Source organism: Syngnathus floridae, chromosome 2, assembly GCF_059516105.1.
Source record: "Syngnathus floridae isolate MCC-2025c chromosome 2, RoL_Sflo_1.0, whole genome shotgun sequence".
In the NCBI taxonomy this organism is placed as follows: Eukaryota; Metazoa; Chordata; class Actinopteri; order Syngnathiformes; family Syngnathidae; genus Syngnathus; species Syngnathus floridae.
This window is the reverse complement of record NC_142414.1, coordinates 6,526,837-6,547,553: the sequence shown is the minus strand read 5'-3', so window position 1 is coordinate 6,547,553 and position 20,717 is coordinate 6,526,837. Positions and strand designations below refer to the sequence as shown.

The 20,717-nt window shown below is 42.0% G+C and overlaps 1 protein-coding gene across 1 annotated transcript; it reads left to right on the top strand.

The window, feature by feature from the left end:
• Positions 1-17,051: 17,051 nt before the first annotated feature.
• Positions 17,052-20,201, top strand: cyp3a65 (cytochrome P450, family 3, subfamily A, polypeptide 65). Its single transcript, XM_088358464.1, has 13 exons — positions 17,052-17,218; positions 17,523-17,616; positions 17,690-17,742; positions 17,814-17,913; positions 18,006-18,119; positions 18,188-18,276; positions 18,370-18,518; positions 18,594-18,721; positions 18,844-18,922; positions 19,151-19,311; positions 19,387-19,613; positions 19,688-19,850; positions 19,918-20,201. Exons 1-13 carry the CDS (start codon positions 17,148-17,150, stop codon positions 20,023-20,025), a joined length of 1,536 nt encoding a protein of 511 aa, XP_088214590.1. The 5' UTR covers positions 17,052-17,147; the 3' UTR covers positions 20,026-20,201.
• Positions 20,202-20,717: the final 516 nt, after the last annotated feature.

The following is a 20,717-nucleotide window of genomic DNA, read 5'->3' as shown; positions in this document are numbered from 1 at the left end:
GGGGGGAAATGAACGAGCAGGACAGGAACACTACCGTGGATCGACGAGACCTGAAACCGCTCTGATTCTGGGTAGATCCTTTCCGCAAGTCGAGTACCACGCTTGCAAATGCCTTCCCAACGACACTGAGCAGTGTTATACGTCTGTAGCTATCGCAGTCACTCCGGCTCCCTTTATTTTTCTATACGGTGACAATTTTACTGTCTTTCATATCTGTGGGTACTTCTCCTTCCTCCTAGCATTGATAACCTCAGCTGGTACACCATCAAGACCTGGGGCTTTCCCCGTTGGTAGGGAATCCAGCGCTTTTTCTAATTCCTCTACGGTTGGAGAGATATCCAATTCGTCCATGGGCGGGTAACCTTTCCAAGCAACTCAATGCTTCGTCCAAAATAGAGCTGTCCTCGGAATACAATTCAGAGTAATGCTCTACTCATCTCTCCATCTGCTTCACTTGGTCTGTGATGGTCACTCCGGCTTTGGTTTTCTCTCGTGCTCCCTTGCGGTGTGTTGGTCCGACTGCTTTCTTTATCCCTTCATACATCCCACGTATGTCTTCAATGTCAGCTGCGAGTTGGATTTTTTCACACAATTCGAGACAGTATTGATTGACACGTCTGGCTGTTCGTTGGGTCTTACTCCTTGCTGCTTGCAGGGTTTGCAGCGAGTCGCCAGTGGGACGTTGTTTGTACTTTGTCAAAGCTTCCTGCTTTTCTGTCAGAACAGTGATCATTTCTGAGCATCACCTTTGGGTGGGTTAGCTGTAATGGATTGTCTTGGGCCCTAAGACAATATCCTAAGACTTAGGGTCTCTTGGAATTGGAGGACTTTGTCTGAATGTTGAGTCAGCCTTGTGTAGATTTGCTGATTTCCAGCAGGTTTAGCGTAGTGGAGGATTTTGGGGGTGAGTTTTACCTTGCAGCAAACCAGGCTGTGATCAGCACTTTGGAATGAGCGGGTGATGAGCACGTTCTGCTTGTGCTGCTGCCTTGTGAGTATCAGATCAAGCTGGTGCCAATGTTTGGAACGCGGGTGTGCTGCTTTGTAAATTGTAAGTAGGTATTTGTTACAGAGTCTTTGGATTGCACATAGTTTGAGCAAGTGCTATCTTCCCAATGCCGTGCTTCCCTATGCAAGCTGGCCAGACTTCACTCTCGGCGCCCACTCTGGCATTGAAGTCTCCCAGTATCAGCAAATGTTCCTTCGACGGTATGCTGCTCAGCACTGATGCCAGTTGGCCATAGAACTCATCCTTCAGGTCCTGGCTAGAGTACAGTGTGTGGGCGTAAACACTGACCAGGGTGGCCGGGCCGTTAGATGTGTGCAGTTGAAGACAGAATATCTTCTCTGTTCCTTCGCCGCAGCAGTTTGTTGTTTGTTGATGGCAGTTTTGCGTGTGGTGTTGTCTTTCGATAGTCATTCGACAGTCCTGGAAGTAATGTCCAAACGTTCCAGCGACCTATTTTGAATGCTGGCTTCCTGTTTTTCTGGATTTTGGTTTTGGCTGGTGCGGTGTTTGCAGTCCATTTTTCAGAACACGTGTGTTCCTGAGCCCTACGCACCCAGTAGAGCAGACAGACCGTGGCGGGACAGCACCTAGTTGACTGTGGGCTACCCAGCTTGAGGCAGGCGGTAGCTGTCCAGTGAGACACTGTGATCTCTCCCAACGTCAAAAACAACCCCTGGTGCCTAGCTGTACGCCAATTGAGCGGAGGCTTATCACCGGTAACTGCTGCTTTCCCTGTTGTGCCGTCACAGATACGACGTTAGAGTGTCCTCTCCAAAGCGCAAGCCTGGGCAAGATTTATGGAAGAACTGTAAATGCCCATGTTACAGATTCACCCTCTCCACATCGCCGATAGTGTCCAAGGGAAAGGCAGAGGCCAATACGGCTTGGGATCAGTGTGTCATAGAAGTTGCCGGAATGAGGTTGTGTACAACTTCAAACTGCCCACGGGACTCCGACTCCGGATTTCTCTTTAGGTTGTCTCCCCAAGCCTTTCCCATAATGGGACTCGCCACAAGATTCAAGATTCAAGAGTTTTTATTCGCCATGTTTGAGCGTGCCAAATAAGGAATTTGACTTCGGTAAATCACAGCCTCTGTTCAACATTTAGGTGACTAACAACAACACTCAGGACATGTGAAAAATGGCAAATATTCTCAAACATCCCCTGATCTTAAACTCCCAAGAGGTCAAGGAAAAACTCAAAACTCCAGCTAGGGGAAATGAGAAACCTTGAGAAGAGACCACAGATGGGAGGGTCCCTCTTCTAGGATGACCAGGCTGCAATGGATGCAGAGAGGGCACATAGTACAAACAGTGTAGACAATTCAAAAAAGGTGTGGAGAGCAGGATGTTATTGCACAGTAATGACTCTGAGACTCTAAGAGTGGTGTGAGTTCATCAGAGCAACAGCCTGGGGGAAGAAGCTGTCTCTGTGTCTGCTGGTTTTAACGTACAGAGCTCTATAACGCCGTCCGGAGTAGTTCAAACAGACTGCAACCTGGGTGAGAAGGGTCTGTAGAGATGTTACTTGCACGTTTCCTGGTCCTGGACGGGTACAAGTCTTGGATAGATGGGAGGTTGATTCCAATTATCTTTTCTGCAGTCCTGATTGTCCGTTGCAGTCTGTGCTTGTCTTGTTTGGAGGCCGATCCAAACCAGACAGTGATGGAGGTGCAGAGGACAGACTGGATGATGACAGTGTAGAAGGTCTTCAGCAGCTCCCGCGGCAGGTTGAACTTCTTGAGCTGTCTCAGGAAGTACAGCCTCTGCTGGGCCTTCTTCCGGACAAAGTCTATGTGGCCGGTTCCCAGGAACTTGAAGGTGTCTGTGGAGAGAATAGTATTACTGCGGATAGTGAGGGGTGAAAGTGGTGAAGGGCCTCACCTTAAGTCCACTGTCATCTCCACGGTCTTGAGCGGGTTCAGCTCCAGGTGGTTTTGGCTGCACCAGTGGACCAGCCGCTCCACTTCCTGTCTGTACGGAGTCTCATCACCGTTCTGGATCAGTCCGATGAGAGTGGTGTCGTCTGCATACTTCAGGAGCTTCACAGGAGAGTCACCTGCAGAGAAATCGTTGGTGTAGAGAGAGAAGAGCAGTGGGGAGAGGACGTACCCCTGAGGGGCTCCAGTACTGGTGGTCCGGGTGTCAGATGTGATGCTCCCCAGCATCACACGCTGTCTCCTGTTGGTCAGGAAGCTGGTGATCCACTGACAGGTGGAGGCAGGCACCACGAGCTGGATGAGATTCTGTTGGAGGATGTCAGGAGCGATGGTGTTGAACGCCGAGCTGAAGTCCACAAACAGGATCCTGGCGTACGTTCCTGGGGTGTCCAGGTGTTGCAGGATGTAGTGCAGTCCAATGTTGACCGCATCAGCTACCGACCTGTTTGCCCGGTAGGCAAACTGGAGGGGGTTTGGAATCAGAGTTTTCCCTCTCCTAGACGGGTTGCTTTCCGAGGCTAACGGGTCCCATCCACGTGAAGCACTGGTTTTAGGGCGCCAGTAACTTGCCCTCACCCCTTCTCCTGTCAGTAGTAACAGTTCCGTCAAAGGAAGGCCAGGAGTTGCACTTTGCTGTCAGAGGCTCTTAAAGATGTGTACCATAGGGGCATTTTTTTAGGGAGTGGGAGCTTATCCCCACTCCCACCCCAGCATGACAACCTTTGTAACTATATATATATATATATATATATATATATATTTATTTATTTATTTATTTATTTATTTATACTATATATATAAATATATATACACATATTTGTAAGATAAAACACAATTTTTCACTGCATTATTCCAAGTGTGATGACGAGGAGGCTGTTTTTAACAGGATGCGTGTGATTGGCCTTTGCCGTGATCTTTCCGTCAGTCTAATGAGGATGGATCTCATTCTGCCAAGCTTCACAACCTTCTTTCACCAACACAAATAGCAGATTTGTGAATAGCAATCGCACAGCTCTGAGCAGTGGGGATGAACGGCAGGCGTCACAGAGGAACGTTGAGCTCCTGCGTTGCTACCGTTTCAATGCGACAGGAAAAAAAAGCGGCATTGTTGTTCAGGCATCTTCCCCTCTGCTGTGACATTGATAAAAGCTTTCCTGTATCTCCGGATTACTGGAGGAAAAATGAATTATGGGCAGTGTTTATAAGGATTCCTCCCATAGATGTAAATCGCATTTGAGTAAACAGCAATTTGTATACTTGTTGGAAAGACAGAACCAACATACACATTTGTTCTGTATACTTTGAGATTTAAGACTTATTGCTCCATTCTTAGTGATCGAAGTCAGTTTAAATTTAGAGTTTGAGAAAGATGCGTTACTGGATATGCCCGTGGTAGAAACAAATTTACTATTTTCACGCATGCCCTTGTTGTGCTGCATTGATAGTGTTGCTTTATGAGTAAAAAAAGAAACAGCCACAACACGAAAGAGTTTGCTGACCTGTGAGCTACGATGCAGCAGGAGACTTGACCGAAATCACAAAATCACAAGCCTGCGCATCTGTCACCATCCTGGAAATAGCCTATTTCACAGCTAATCTCGGCGAAATGACTATTCTTGGGTTAGGCATCGCGCCATTATACGCAAGTGTCATGCAATTTACACACATTGGTATGCGTGAGTATATGGACCAGAACAGGCTTTCTCCACGTTCACAATGAAATTTTCAAACCAGCCATGACTTTTTTGACTTTAATGTCCTGAGAGTAAGTTCAAAATGTAAGAAAAAACATAATAATTCAAAGGCTATGACAAGAGCATCAGTTTACGAATTCAGACATACAGTGGCCGATAAATATTGTCATATTACGTATTATTTTGTAGGCAATACTTATCAGTGTCATAAAATATTCTGAAGGATGCTCAGTATAGTTTTCCCATCTACACATGCCAAAATAATTAATACTGTAAATAATTTTGTCATTAAAATAATTTGCTACATGAAAATGAATATTTGGATCCAACACTTGTGACTGCTCGAGGGCTCTCATAATTAAGTATAAAGTACTGATTCAAACCTAATATTAATTCTCAATAAATAAACAAATAAATAAATAATAAATAAACAAATAAACTAATTAATTAATTAATTAATTAATAAACATACCTGTGTATAATATATACCTATATACCTAAATAAATTACTAGTGTATCTTTTTTACACGGCATGTCCACTGGCATGTCGTTGCTGTTTTGATTGTCTCAAAGATATCACGGCATGCGCAACCTGCCGTATGAGCACCCATAAACACACACACGCACACAAGCGTACACGAGCAGGCTTTAGGGGATCATATGAAAATGCAAGCCTTCATCTCCACATCAAAGCTTTGCACACTCGTTCGTATGCAAAACATCGCTCCCCGCTTAATTTGGCGCTTAGTAATTGATCATGTTATCAGTTCTGCAGCAAATGAAAAATACCATTACCGAAGGCACACCATATGCTTGGACAAATCACTTCTTTGGGCTTTTTGCTGATACAACACTTTTTTCCATTAGGGATAGCATGTTCAAAAAGCAGCACTCAAGGGAGTATCACAACGTACGACTTTCATAAAAACACACTACAAACAGGCAGATGGTTCAACATTCCAGGAGACATTTTTTTTATTTAGCTTTCAAAGTTTCCTCACTCTCAATCAGCCCCCCGCCTTCCTTCCCAAAGCATAATCGATGCTTACCAACAAGGTTGCCTAGCAGCTGTTGCCAAGTAACCACCAGCCATCTACTACAGAGTGTCTCACTAATTCTGTCTGTGCTAAATTTAGAAACGTCTTTGTTCATCCCCCTCACTGGATTGACACGTTAGCTTCGGAGGGGGAGGCCTGCTTGTACACAGACATCTATTGTTTTATTTATTTATTTGATTTTTATCACGCTCATGACTGTCCATCCACTCTTTTGAGTTAAGCCACATTAAACCAAAATGTGACATTCCTGTCAAATATCAGTCAGTGCCCCTGATTACAAACAATCAGTTGACAGGTTATGTCACAGAAGCTGGCACATATTGTTAACATTGGTTAACAATGAGGTGAGTGGATAGAGCAGTAAATAAATACCAAAACAGTGACTCCAAATTTATCCTAGCTGTAAGTGGAATCTGGTGCTTTTATTGAGGATATGATTTGTGGACTGTCAGCTACTGCCTGAGAGCTCCCCTTGAGTGGAAAAGCAGTGAGAGCTGTTTTTTTTTTAATGTTTTTTTTTAATCAATGCCTATATATGTTATGTTGTCTTATTAAGCTGTAATTTCCTTCACGCCAGACATTCGTTAGTGTATTTGTCATTTGAATGGGAGGTGGGACCAGATATAAAGCTTTGCATGATTTATAGCATCACAACAATCTAACAGATACTTGGCAATCACTACTAAAAATAGCTAGCTCTCTTTTTCCCCTTCCACACGCACAATGGAAAAAACAAGTGTAAGGCTGACTATGTATAAATATTCAGAAGTTGAATCTATAACAAACCGTAGCATCTTAAACATTTATGCATCAATTCTAATGTAGTTCCTTCTTTTGAATTGTTTGCGTGAATATTAACTGATGCAAAGAAGTGCTTTTTTTTTATTGTTGTGAATTTTTTTTAATCAAGCCTTGCAAAGAAAAAAAAAATTGTTGATATGGTAAACATGATGTTGCTTTACGTAATCCCACAGTATTTTGTATATCAGGATTTTTTTCCCAGCTCAAACATTTATTCCAGCCATTAAACCACTTTCCCAATCAATAGAGTTTTCAATCAAAATGAGCTAAGTGCGTCAAACGTTTTGGTAGACAACCTTGTTGCTTTTTCTTTTCTTTCTATTAGATTACACCACAGCTGTCGTCCTCTTTAGAAGCGAGGAGACTAGTGATTATGGTTGCTAACAACTGAGCTAATATTGAGCTAATAAGTCAGCCAGGTGTTTCCAGTTAACAAGCATAACATCAGATGGTCATCAAGGCACGTTAAAGGAAGCAAACAGCGGTTCGCCCGAGAGCAGTGTGTGTGTGTTCCTCTGGTGATGTGACAGTTTTATCTTCCGTCTCTCGTCTGTACAGGGAGGAAATGAATGGCCTGCTGAGGACAACACCTGCCATGTTCTCATTTGTTAGATAAAGCCTGCTGTTTGATTCACTTGCGGAGATGCTAGTTGAAGTAACAGTGACATAATGTGATTCTATCGACGTCATTGCCATGAATGTCTCGCATAGAAATATTGGTGACACAAATCAGATAATATAGCCGTATGGACTGAAGATTAAAGTAAATTATGCTCTGAGCTGTCTGAACTTGTCATTTTCAGTATTGGAAGCGGAGCAATCATAATGAAGATCCACAAGATAATGTAATGTCACTAGCGTGTCATCGTTAGTATGCTGCTTCACAGCAATGAGCTGAATGGCTGAAGCTATTTTTTTAAAAAAAAAACATTATGTTAATTTTACACAGCATATGCCATGCCACCATTTAAATATCTTTGCAATCTGTCCACCACCTCACATTTCATATTGAAAGCAGGTTTTGGGACTGAGAAAAGTGTAGCTCGCCAATACCCAACAGGAAGAACATTTTATTTGTGGATTGATTTCAAATCCACAACTACTGCACTCCACTACTGCAAAGTGGAATGGAATCAAGCCTGCCCCGGTGTGTCACAAACAGTGGGCATCTGTTGTGTGAATTTAGCAAAAACAAAAATCCATGGATAGTTTTTCGTACCTTGTTATGAGACCAACTTTATAAAACACTAACGTACAAACAACAGCATTGTTGTAAAAAAAAATCTCCATTGACACTGAAATGTGTAATGACTGAAAATGTTCATCAGTCATACCGGGCTTGTGCCACCTGCATGCATCTAAACTGCCCACTCTCATCCAACAGCGTATTATTAATACTCTGCTTGACATTTGTGAATTAGCTCTTTTTTTATTAGTCTCCGTTGGCCAGAGTAAACAGACACTTGGCGCGTAAAGCATTAGCGTGCTCATTATCTTGAGCGCAACACACAAAAACAGCCATGTGTTCTGTCAAACTGTAGTTTATATTTGCTGCTCATTAAAAAATAATCTATTGTAAGCAGCCCCTTTAGCTATAAAGGAGCGTTTCTGAGATAAAGTGGCACTGAGCAGACATATGCCAAAGATCGATTTTTCTTTAAAGAGGAAATTCAGTTATAAGATGTACAGTTTTTTTTGTGTTTGTGCGTGGCGTCAGTTTTTATTTACTGTATTACACTGGCTTAATAGCAAATACACGTTACTACTGTATAGCAGCCCAGAGCTAAACAAAACAATTACAGTATTCTCTCCGACTGCTTAGAGCTAAACGGAACTTAAGCTCAAATATCACGTCATGAGGGAACCACACGAGAGTTGCTTCTCCTTCAACAGAAAAAAGGAATAGTTTGAAGATCGGCAGTTAATCTGGTGACCATGGGTCGAGTCATTACGTTGGCTGCTAGCTGCTAAATGCTAGCTTGGCTGACAGTTTAACAGCTCTAACAAGTCAATACTCTGACCAAGTATGCTAACATCCTGGCCAATGTTTATTGGGTAGTTAATTGAATCAAACTGAATTCATTCACTCACGTGAACTCTGGTGACCCCATTTGAACTCGAAACATATTCCTTGATGAGACCTTATAGAGGCTAGAAAATCAAACACATCGCTGATTGCTTTTCTTTAAATCAGTCTGAATGACTTTACCTACTCTTTTCTTTTGGTCTAATTTCCCTTGAGCTCTACATTTGACTCCAAGATTGCACGCTTGCGCGTTTCCTCAGGTAAGCATGCATTCGTCGTGCGGAAGCGCAGCCTTGGGTGCCATAAAGAAAACGCCTCAAGCGCCAAGGGCATGGTTTTCTGCATCACCTAATCTGAGTTACATTTTGACCTGAGGGCAACACTTCATTTTGGAGTTTTAAGGCAATTACTGGAGAGTCCTACCAATGTGGCCGCTTCAAACAACGAAATGGTAGGTATGGGGGTGGGGGGGGGGAATGACCAGGCAGTCGCAAAGGTCTCCTCAATGGCAGGTTGAGAGCCCCTTACAAAGGCTCGGTTCTCCACATGGGACTTCTGAGCCCGGCCTTCGATCCCAGCATGAGCGTGCCTTTTGTGGGCTACATTTTCAAGCGTAGAGATAAAAGCTTCCCCCAGTCTCCTTTGACAAAATTGATTTGGTCATGGAGAGATGAGAGTGGCAGTGAATGGCAATCTATATTCTGAAATCTACAATGATGCCATCTTCATCTTTTAGGGCTTCTTTTATGCTGCTAAAAGGAAAAAAATTCATCCATGTGAAGCCCAGAGATTGAGTTCTAAAAAACGTCAAGTTTTAATGTCTGCGAGGAAATGCAAAGCAAAAGAACGAAAAAAAAACATATTCCTTGAGTTTGTTTCTGACATGAGTTTCAAATCTAATCATGGAAACAATGCTCAAAAATTGCGAAAAAAAAAAAGTTAAAAAAAGTCTGGAAAAAATGCCAAAGACGGATTCGCCAATTCACCCCGCCATATTGCAGTCATTTGTTAAAGCTAATAGAAGATCATATCAGTGTGACAACTACAACAACCTCCAGTGGCAAAATGTCATATTAGTAATGTTTTGTTTCTTCATATCTATACCATACTCTAATCTTGAAGTGGAGTGAGAGATTTATAGAGTCATTACTCAATTTAATAAAGTAGATGAATCAGTTTTATAATATGGACTCTGGACCCGGGTGGTGAAGGAAATACAAGTGAAGGTGGAAGATACTTGTATGGAATTTAAAACTGAAATTGGTGGCTGTCCCCACCTTGCTTGACTGCACATGTCCTCCAAACAAGGATTATGTTTTTTTTGTTTGATGATTTTTGTTGTTTATTTGTGAGCAACTTATATCCATAAATTGTGTACCGGGATTCTTTACTGTAAGAGCTAAAAAAAACTTTCAAACATGTTCAAGCAATTAGCAAATATCATTTGCTTTTACACTCAGTATGTACAAACACAAATGCTCTTAGATATCAAATTATTACACAAACACACACCTTTTTTCTCTTTGTATAGGCTGCCAAAATATATATTGATCTTTTGGTAATGCTGCGTAACAAACTCTGCATAGCTGTACGAGCTACATTTTCTTTTTAACTTTGCTAAACAGGAAGCGCTAAAGCCACAAGCAACTGCTGTTATAAAAATATGATTACAGTTATTTACGTTTACGCACAGCCTCAACCAAAACTCTTATGTTATGCTTAAACTACTAGAGCTATATAGCAGCAAAAATAAACCCCGAACCTCACCCGCAGGCAACAATGGAGGAGAGATGCTTGTAAAATTGACGACGAGCTTTTGTATTCAATAGCACAGTGGGGGTGTGGTCCGACATTTATGAAGGCTGTATTGGCCAGTGGCCACACACGTCTCACATAAGAATAAAACTGTCAAGTTAGTTGTTTTGCGTCCTGTGTCTGCCCAGCACCCACACCGTTGCTTCTATTCATGGAACCATGACAGGCTGAGTTGAATCAGCAAGTTTGTGCTTTTATTTTGTTCTGTCCCTTTGACTTTGAGGAAATACATACCCGAAAAATGACCTGATTGAGGGGGAGGGTGGTAAAAGTTTAGCCGGAGGTTTGGGATCCTTTCAGGACATGTTGCCGAGCGATGTTTGTGTATGCGTGTGTGTTTGCTTCGATTAATCCCCCTGTCCTTTAGTGAGATGCCAGTCAGACATTGACATCCTGAACCCGGGCGCCATCCCAAAACAACAGTAAAACCTTTTTAAAATACCCAAGGATGGATTAAGAGATTAAGAAATCCAAAGCAGCTTTAACACATTACAAAATGGTCTCTGTATTGAGGAGCAATGTTTATTTTGACCCTAAAAAGCTGTGGTTGTATACAACTCTGATAGTCAAAACACATATGCTGTGTTCGTTTGTCAGGCTGTGCAATATTTTAAAATCCAATGTGAACAGGCAGGCATATCGCACGTGTTCTTTTCAGATAACGTTGATCCACAGTCACAGATCGGCACAGGCGGAGCTCAAATTTTGTCCTTGGAGAAGGCTCTGTGGAGGGGCGAAGGTTATTTCAGCAAAACAAAAATGTATTTATCATTAATTTTTCAAGCCAGAAAATTCTTCCGAAAATGCTGAAGATTCACGATATGATTTCTCAGGACAACATGTGGGTATGTTGAAAATAAACGGGAGGAATTGGAAAATACCTAAAAGTCAGTTATTTGGCCTAGCACCTATTGAGTCCAAGTATATTTCAAATGGAGGGGCAGTGCCCCACGAAACCCCTAGCTTCACCAGTGCTGATTGGTTTGGTTGCCTTGTTAGGGTTTTAGACTTAGGGTATCACAATTTCAAAGGCAAGATTAGTTTGAGGACATTATTATTGTTTTAACAGTGTACAGAGCTTATTTTTAAATCACCCATACCTTTGAGTATACATCCATGTGTCCAGTCATGAATTTTTCATTGGTACAGTTATCATTTCTTGTAAAAGTGACACAAGGTAGATCTATAAAAGTAAATTCCCCCAAATGAAGATGGTGGTCACATACGACTGCCCTGCCGTGTCTAACATTGTCTTGGCAGTTTATCGAGCTGGGATTTAAAAGGGCTCTGTAGCTCACAGAAATCTTTTGGAAAGGCAACTCAAGGATGGATGGATGAACTCAAGCAAGTGGATTTAGTGGATTTGACGATTCGGCACGCACTATCGTTGCCACTGATGGTCTTCATGCTCTTCAAACTGGAGATCTATGGAGGTTTTGCTGTTGTTCCTCTCTTTTGGACAAAAATGTGTTAGATTCCCAATCATTTTTGAGTTGACCCAAACTCCAGGAATTACTGGCTTGTCCCAGATCCAATTCTGTTTCATGTTAGAAGAGGAATGACAGGCAATTTAGGTCTGATTAAAGTCCACCGAATCACCCTGTCACTGTATGTGCATGCTTGTGTGGTTGTGCGTACTTTTTACTTGGAGCTATTTTCTTTGAAATGTTACTTTTCATCACAGCGGCTTGCTCGCTTGAGCAACCATAATTCTCTGAAGGTGTCCACCAGACAGGGACATGATTTCCTCTTTAACTTAATAGGATGGATTGGACAACAAAGTTGGCATTGAACAAGTCGAGACAGTCTCCCTGCCGTTATCCTTCAAACATGCGCGTTTCCATCTCTCAAGCTTCTGTTTAACCTTCAGTTTTAGCACTTGACAGTAGGAAAAAGTCTGATTCTCATTCCCGTGTCAAAATAAAATTGGTGGGACAGTGAATGGGGGAAGCTATATTGTTTAGCGTCACAATGATGCAGGGCTGTGACTTTGCAGTAGCACAGTGTGGACAAAGTCACATCACTCAGCTCCCCAGGGTGGGAGTTTGGAGGGTGTTAAGTTCACTTCACCTGCTGCCTTACAAAGATGCACAGCACCAGCTTGGCAGACATTATCTGTCTCCATGACTGCAGTGGTGAGTGCATCGATCCATACCAACATTAGTATGGATATTAATCAATACCAGTTCAATGAGATGGGTACAATCTCAAGTTCTCCCTTGTATGTACAATTACGATGAGTTGTGCTACGAGTGACTGGACTACAGTCGAGCCATCGTTCAATGTATTTTTTATTTTGACTTGTTTTGACAGATTTGAGGTACGAGCACTGCATGATGGCAGTGAATTCAATTCAACATTGAACAGTTTATCAAAAAGTGGTACTGCAAAAACAGATAGTACTCATATAATCATTCTCCTCTGCGTAGAGTGAGTAATATTAGTGCCGTATTGATAAGCTGAGAAAGGTGTTGCAATGTCTCAATGAAGCATTGCAATAAATATCACTTGATTTCGAGACGCCCCTCCGTGAGTCGTCACCTTATCGTGGTGGAGGGCTTTGCATGTCCAAATGATTTTAGGAGCCATGTTGTCTGGGGCTTCGTGCCCCTGGCAGGGTCACCCATGGCAAAAGGGTCCGAGTTGATGGGCCAGACAAAGCACGACTCACAAGAACCCCTTATGATGAGTAAAATAAATGGACTTCGTTTTCCCTCGCCTGGACACGGGTCACCAGGGCCCCCCTCTGGAACCAGGCCTGGAGGTGGGGCTCGAAGGCGAGCGTCTGGTGGCCGGGCCTTCGCTCATGGGGCCCGGCAGGGCACACCCTGAAAAGGAGACGCGGGTCCCCCTTCCCATGGGCTCACATCCGGGGGGAGGGGCCAAAGGGGTCGGGTTTAAAGTGAACTGGGCGGCGGCCAAAAGCGGGGTTCTGTGGAGGGTGCTTTGGAGTACGGGGTGCCGAACCAATTGATAAGAGCGGTTTGGTCCCTGTATCATCAATGCCAGAGTTTGGTCCGCATTTCCGGCAGTAAGTCGGATTCATTCCTAGTTAGGGTTGGACTCCGCCAAGGCTGCCCTTTGTCACCGATTTTGTTCATAACATTTATGGACAGAACTTCTAGGCGCGGCCGAGGCGTTGAGGGTGTCCGGTTTGGGGACCTCAGCATTGCATCTCTGCTTTTTGCAGACGACGTGGTGCTGTTGGCTTCTTCAAGCCGTGATCTCCAGCTCTCACTTGAGCGGTTCGCAGCCAAGTGTGAAGCGGTCGAGATGAAGGTGAGCACCTCCAAATCTGAGTCCATGGTCCTCAGTCGGAAAAGGGTGGAATGCCCTCTCCGGATCGGGGATGAGATCCTGCCCCAAGTGGAGGAGTTCAAGGAGAAGGAGCTGCATCGTGACAAAAATGGTTTATTTATATTTACATTCTGACTGTGGCTCCTGATCATTACATATCACAACAATGTTTTTTGGTCAAAGCTGGAACAGGCGAAAAGTATTTCCATTCATTTCAGCAGGAAGTGAGTTTTGAGTTAAAAATGTGTGGTCACTAAATGAATAAAACTCATATTTCAAGGCATTACATATAGAGGATTTTTGTTTTGAACTCAAGACGGTGGTTTAGTTTATTACATTTAATATCTTGTATTTTCACTAATAGTCTTTGTTTTTTACATTTCTTCCTTGTCTAGAAAAAGTCCCGTACAAAGGCACCAGCAGCTCCTTGTGTTATTCTGAAAAATTTTGCGATAGCAAAAACATCATCTGGCAAAGTTTGCAAAGAGAACTGGATGACCAACTATGTGCAACACAGATTACAATTTCATTTCAATTCCTTAATGTGAGCTAATTGGGACTGTGGATGGGCCATGGAATTAATTTTACACCGTAATGGATGACCTTAAAAAAATACAGGATAAGATTCTCCCTGCATACCAGCCAAAGTTAAACAGCTGTATTATCACAAATGTTATACTATAGTGCTCTCTGGTGGTCACTAAATAACAGCCCGTTCAGATGAAGTGTGTAATATACGTACCGTAATTTCGTTCGGGTAATGTTAAACAGTGACAAGATAACGACTCCTCTCACCGACCGCCGCTGCGCTTCCAAAAAGATGGATAATATCTAATTGGCAAAATATGTCATAAAATACCCTGTACTGTTTGAGGAGAATTTGCACTCCCATGGTGCCTCATGACATCACCATGTAACTGCACAGCATTTTGAATGCTAACACTTGAAGGTGACATTCTGTCAGACGAGCAGGAGGGCGCAGCAGGAGCCTCCTTCATGTTTTACAAGTGTGAGCTAATTGATGAATAGATCTTTGACAAATATGAAAAAAGAAAGTCTCTTAGGGGGGGAGGCTTACTCACATAAATCAAAGTGACCATCATCAGAAATGTGTCCCTTCCAATGTCAGCAACTCCCTTGACAAAAGAATTTGGGCAGTGTTCTTAATTAGCATGTCCATCGTGTTTATCAGCAAACAGCTGGCGGACGGACACACTGGCAGTCCAGATGGTATTGCACATCACATAATGTCTTCTCATCTAAAAATAACAGCAATAACTATGTGGTGGTATCAGTGATCAGGGTGTGAAGTGCAATTGGACATTTTACAGTAACAGCTCCTGTTGTAGCCTATATGCTGCAACTTTAAATAAATATAATTATTTTCAACCCTAACACATACTTCATTTTTCATGCACACAAGTACACTCTGGGTCTGTTTTGATGCATGATTAATATATGATTAATCCTTAGTCACTTCTTGAAAGAAAATTAAAAAATATTTTTATGTGATAGGAAAATGAAGCTTGAAATTTGCTTCATGAACCAGTTGTATTTTTCGAGTCATCTAAATGGGACTCTTGTTTAAAAAGCAAATTCATCCATCCATCCATCTTCTTCCGCTTATCTGGGGTCGGGTCGCAGGGGCAGCAGCTTCAGGAGGGACTCCCAGACTTCCCTCTCCCCAGCCACTTCATCCAGCTCATCCCGGGGGATCCCTAGGCGTTCCCGGGCCAGCTGAGAGACATAGTCTCTCCAGCTCGTCCTGGGTCGTCCCCGGGGTCTCCCACCGGTGGGACATGCCCGGAACACACCTCCCCAGGGAGGCAACCAGGAGGCATGCTGATGAGATGGCCGAGCCACCTCATCTGGCTCCTCTCAACGTGGAGGAGTAGCGACTCTACTCCGAGTCTCTCCCGGATGACCGAGCTTCTCACCCTATCTCTAAGGGAGAGCCCGGACATCCTGCGGAGAAAACTCATTTCGGCCGCTTGTATCCGCAAAGCAAATTGCTTGTCATATAGAATAGAATAGAATAGAATAGAATAGAATAGAATAGAATAGAATAGAATAGAATAGAATAGAATAGAATAGAATAGAATAGAATAGAATAGAATAGAATAGAATAGAATAGATCTTTATTGTCATTGTCTCACTTGTACAACGAATTTTAAAAGTGCCAGCTGGTCATCTTAAAGTTTAAGATATGACATTGTATTTTTAAGGGTCTAAGACTTAAACCCTTAAAAATACAATGCCAGCTACAGATGTCAAAAAATACAACTGGTTCATGAAGCAAAGTTGATGCTTCGTTTACCCGTCACTAATTTACATTACGACATAGCAGGTGGAGATCTCATGTCGGTGTCAAGTCACCTTCTGACCTCTGCCTGACTTCTGGTTCTTATCATTAGAATTCTGTTTTACTCTTTCACTGTTATATAGAGCATCCCCATGACAATTTAAAGACCAAGAGGTGTATGTTGGGTGTAAGGAACTACCATATCCTAATTGATGAGTTCATTTTGCTGTGCTGTACTCGTCTTCCAACAAGCTTCCTAATTGAGGGGGCTCCTTAGCGAGCTCTCATTGTAATGTCTCTTTGAAGGTGTCGTTGATGTGGCCCAGTATCAGCCGCCTGTCAGAAGTGGGGCCCTCAAGCCAGCAACAGCTAGGAAGGTGCCCGTCACCTACTGACTACTGCTTTGTCATATTAAGTGGGCCAATGCCTTCAATACAAGGCCCAAGGCAATTCTCTGACCTGCCAGTCGTGTTGGGGCACCTCTGGCTCCACCTCATTTGCTTATACCCATATGCAATATGTATACTGCATGAGGACAAGCACTGTAGAAAGTGAATAAAATTGATTTAAAAGAAAATAATTTTGAGGGGTTTGTAGATGTGTTTTATGGAACAGTGACAGCATAGCAAGTATACCTTTTCACGGTGAGGATGATATAACCCAAACAGGAAAATCTTTAACCTCAAGTCATAAAAACAGTCAGGTAAAAGGGTGAGTAATCACTTGACTTTAGCTCTAGATTGCAAGATAGCCAACAGTCCAGTCAGGCTGAAGCATGTAATATCAGATCAAAGTTCAGTCAACAAGAGAATTGATTTCTTTATATCTAGTTTATCAACCTTAACAACATTTTATTGGCACCAATACCAATAACTACGACCAAAATAAAATGTGTGTCAAATACCGTGTAAATAATAACTTGCAAAAATTCACATTTTCAATTTTTAGAAAAATAAAATAACTTTTCCTATGTACAACCTATAAGCAAGTTTCAGTTCATATTCTAAATCTGACCAATCATTTTGGGTGAACAAAAGAGTGTTATGCAATTATTTTGCCACGCCTCCCCAGGCTTTGGTCTCACTGGATCAATGGTTGTGTTATGTTGCATAAGAACGTGTTTTTCTGCACGAACACCACAGAAAGGAGTTTTACTTGCCACAACCTGCACCTGGACATCATTGACAGCAACGGAATTGGGCAACATGGGCTCTTTTCTGTATTTTTCTATTGAGACATGGACTTTAATAGCCATTGTCATCACTTTACTGGCAGTGTAAGTCACGTTTAAATATGTTTACTTTAGATTTTACAATGTTCTTCATGAGCTAAAGTTACTGTTGATTGAGACTGTTGATTAAATGTACTTTATTGTAAAATTATTCGTATGTGAAATTGATGATTTTTGTTTTGTTTTTGTCATCTCCAGATATATCACCTAATTAGGAGTTATTAAAAAACACACTAAAAATATATTTTGAGAAGGTGACTTGAGTTGAGACTGTTGATTAAATGTATTTTATTGTAAAATCATTCGTATGTCAAATTGATGATTTTTGTTTTGTTTTTTTCATCTCCAGATATGGAACTGCCCCTTATGGCTTTTTCAAAAAATTAGGAATCAAAGGTCCCAAACCATTGCCTTTTATTGGGACATTTCTGAATTACCGGCAGGTAAGACATTATCAGCCATATCATATGAATGCTAGCTTGACACGTAACTATTTTTTCTCCATTTTCCTGTTAGGGCATCCATTATTTTGACTTTGAATGTTTTCAAAAGTACGGAAAAGTGTGGGGGTAAGTATGCATGTGTAGGCAAGTATCATAATTCTGCAACCAAATATTTACACGATGCACTCAATTGTCAGGTTGTATGATGGCAGACAGCCTATCATAGCTATTATGGACACCGCTATGATCAAAACCATCTTGGTTAAGGAATGTTATTCTGTCTTTACCAACAGACGGGTAAGTAGAGGACAATCAATTTGAACTGATTCCAGTAAAGCAACACCACATGAAAACAACCATTCTCTTGCTTTGTGTGTCGCTGTGTTTAGGATTTGGGCCTCAATGGACCTTTAAGGGATGCCGTCTCAATAGTAGAGGATGAGGATTGGAAGAGGATCCGCAGTGTACTCTCGCCGTCATTCACAAGTGGCCGACTGAAAGAGGTTGAAAAACCTTTTTTTTTCTATCACCATTATGTACTTAATAATTGTTATTGTGTATATTTTTGCAGATGTATTCAATAATGCTGCAACATTCTGGTACGCTCCTTAAGAGTCTTCAGAGGAAAGTAGATGCTGATGAGGTCATTGAAGTCAAAGAGTGAGTTGCAATTTTTTATTTTTTTTGCATTGTAGTAGAAAAGGGAGTTCTTATCATCATACGTATCATCGGACGTGTGCTTTGTTTTTGCAGAGTGTTTGGTCCTTACAGTATGGATGTTGTAACCAGCACCGCTTTCAGCGTGGACATCGATTCACTCAACCGCCCCAATGATCCATTTGTGGCCAACATTAAGAAAATGACTAAGTTTGACTTATTGAATCCTATGCTTGTGCTCATTGGTAAGTTCAAAGTGTTTCTCTCTGCCATCCTCGTGGGTCGTTGTTTTTATTCGCAATTCTTTCCATTCTGACCAGTTCTCTTTCCGTTCCTGCGGCCACTGTTGGAGAAGATGGGCGCGTCTTTCTTCCCCGCCGACGTATTGACTTTCTTCTATAATTTCCTACAGACCATCAAAGCTGATCGGAACAAAAAAAGTGACAAAGTAATAATTTAGTCAAGACACGGTCATTTTATATTTACTTAATACTATATTTAGAACTCACATTCTTGCCCTAGAACAAATTAACCAAAGAAAAATGCTTGTCTTGTCTTCTTTCCTGACAGAACCGAGTAGATTTTATGCAGCTTATGGTGGACTCTCAGAGTTCAGGATCCAGCAAAGAAAACGCTAACAACCAAAAAGGTAGGTGGAAAAAATTACGAGGGCGTTATACAGCACACACATTGAAACAGTCATCTCCAACTGTCGATCCTCGGTCTTCTAAAATTTCTTGCGCACTCCTAAATATTGTCGTAAGGCATTTTCAGAACGTTCTATAAGTAAACAAAACAAGCTAAAAACCCACAGTAGCCTCCAATAGGACAGCTTATTTCCATGTCGTTATTTGATCATATTGCATTTGTGTCGCAGGTCTGACTGATCATGAAATCCTCTCTCAGGCCATGATCTTCATTTTTGCCGGTTATGAAACAAGCAGCAGCTCACTGTGTTTCTTAGCTTACAACCTAGCAACTCACCCCCACATCCAGAAGGCCTTACAAGAGGAGATTGATGAAACATTTCCAGACAAGGTCACTTTTCAAACTTGTCTGTTGTTTGTCATCAGCCAGTTCTGTGTCCCACAACTGCACGTGACATCGATGCAGGTTCGACCGCGCTACGAGGACCTGATGCAGATGGAATACCTGGATATGGTGATGAACGAGTCATCGAGGCTGTACCCTATCGTGAATCGATTGGAAAGGGTAGCTAAGGCGTCTGTGGAAGTCAACGGTGTGACAATTCCGAAGGAAACCGTTATCATGGTACCCGTTTACGTTCTACACCGTGACCCTTCTTTGTGGCCTGAACCGGAGGCTTTCAAACCTGAAAGGTACGAGAATGAATGGCAAGGGAGGGCAATTGGCAACTGGCCTGGATGGGTATTTGTTATGTTTTTTGTTTTAGGTTTAGTAAAGAGAACAAAGACAGTATAGATCCGTACGCCTTCTTGCCATTTGGAGCAGGGCCAAGGAATTGCATTGGAATGCGATTTGCTCTCCTGATGATGAAGTTGGCCTTGGTGGAGATCTTGCAGCACTTCAGCTTTGTCCCCTGCAAGGAAACAGACGTGAGTCAACAATTTCTGTCGTTTTGAAGCTGTAATGGGTTTTTGATTTTTTTTTAAATTCTCTTAGATTCCGATGGAGTTGTCAATAGATGGATTTACATCACCCAAGAATCCTATCAAAGTGAAACTTGTGCCAAGAGCGGCCACAGCAGATTGTACCGCAAGAGAAATCTGATTCTCTCTCCCTCTCTCTCTCTCTCTCTCTCTCTCTCTCTCTCTCTCTCTCTCTCTTTCTCTCGCTCTCTCTCTCTCTCTCTCTCTCTTTCTCTCTCTCTCTCTCTCTCTCTCTCTCTCTCTCTCTCTCTCTCTCTCTCTCTCTCTCTCTCTCTCTCTCTCTCTCTCTCTCTCTCTCCCAGTGGGCAAACTCCACGCAGAAAGTTTTTATTTTTAATTGTAAAGTAATTCACGAAATTGTCTGTATTGCAATGGCTCACGAGTTTTTTTCGTTCCGATCACATTTATTTTACAATGGGATATTTTAAAGATTATGTATATGAAGATGAAATTGAAATTAAATTAAAAATGATTTTACACAAGTTAAATAGATAAATAAAAATGTAACCAAACTGTTATTTCCAAATTTTTGGAAATAAAAGTCTAAACCACTGTACCATCCTTCTGCCTTTAGAGGGAGACTTTGCGCCACATTTTCAAAACGATTGTTCGAGTACTTGAGGAACAATTAAGGCTTATGATCTGGGTCAGTATTCATAAAGCTTTTGGCACTTACAACTAAAAAAACTCCACGAAATTGTTGGAGTTGCATTTATATGAAATACGATATCCCTAAGTACTAATGTTACAACACTAAGCATAACTGCATTATGGAATCTACTACAAACACCATCCGTTTCGATTGAAACCATC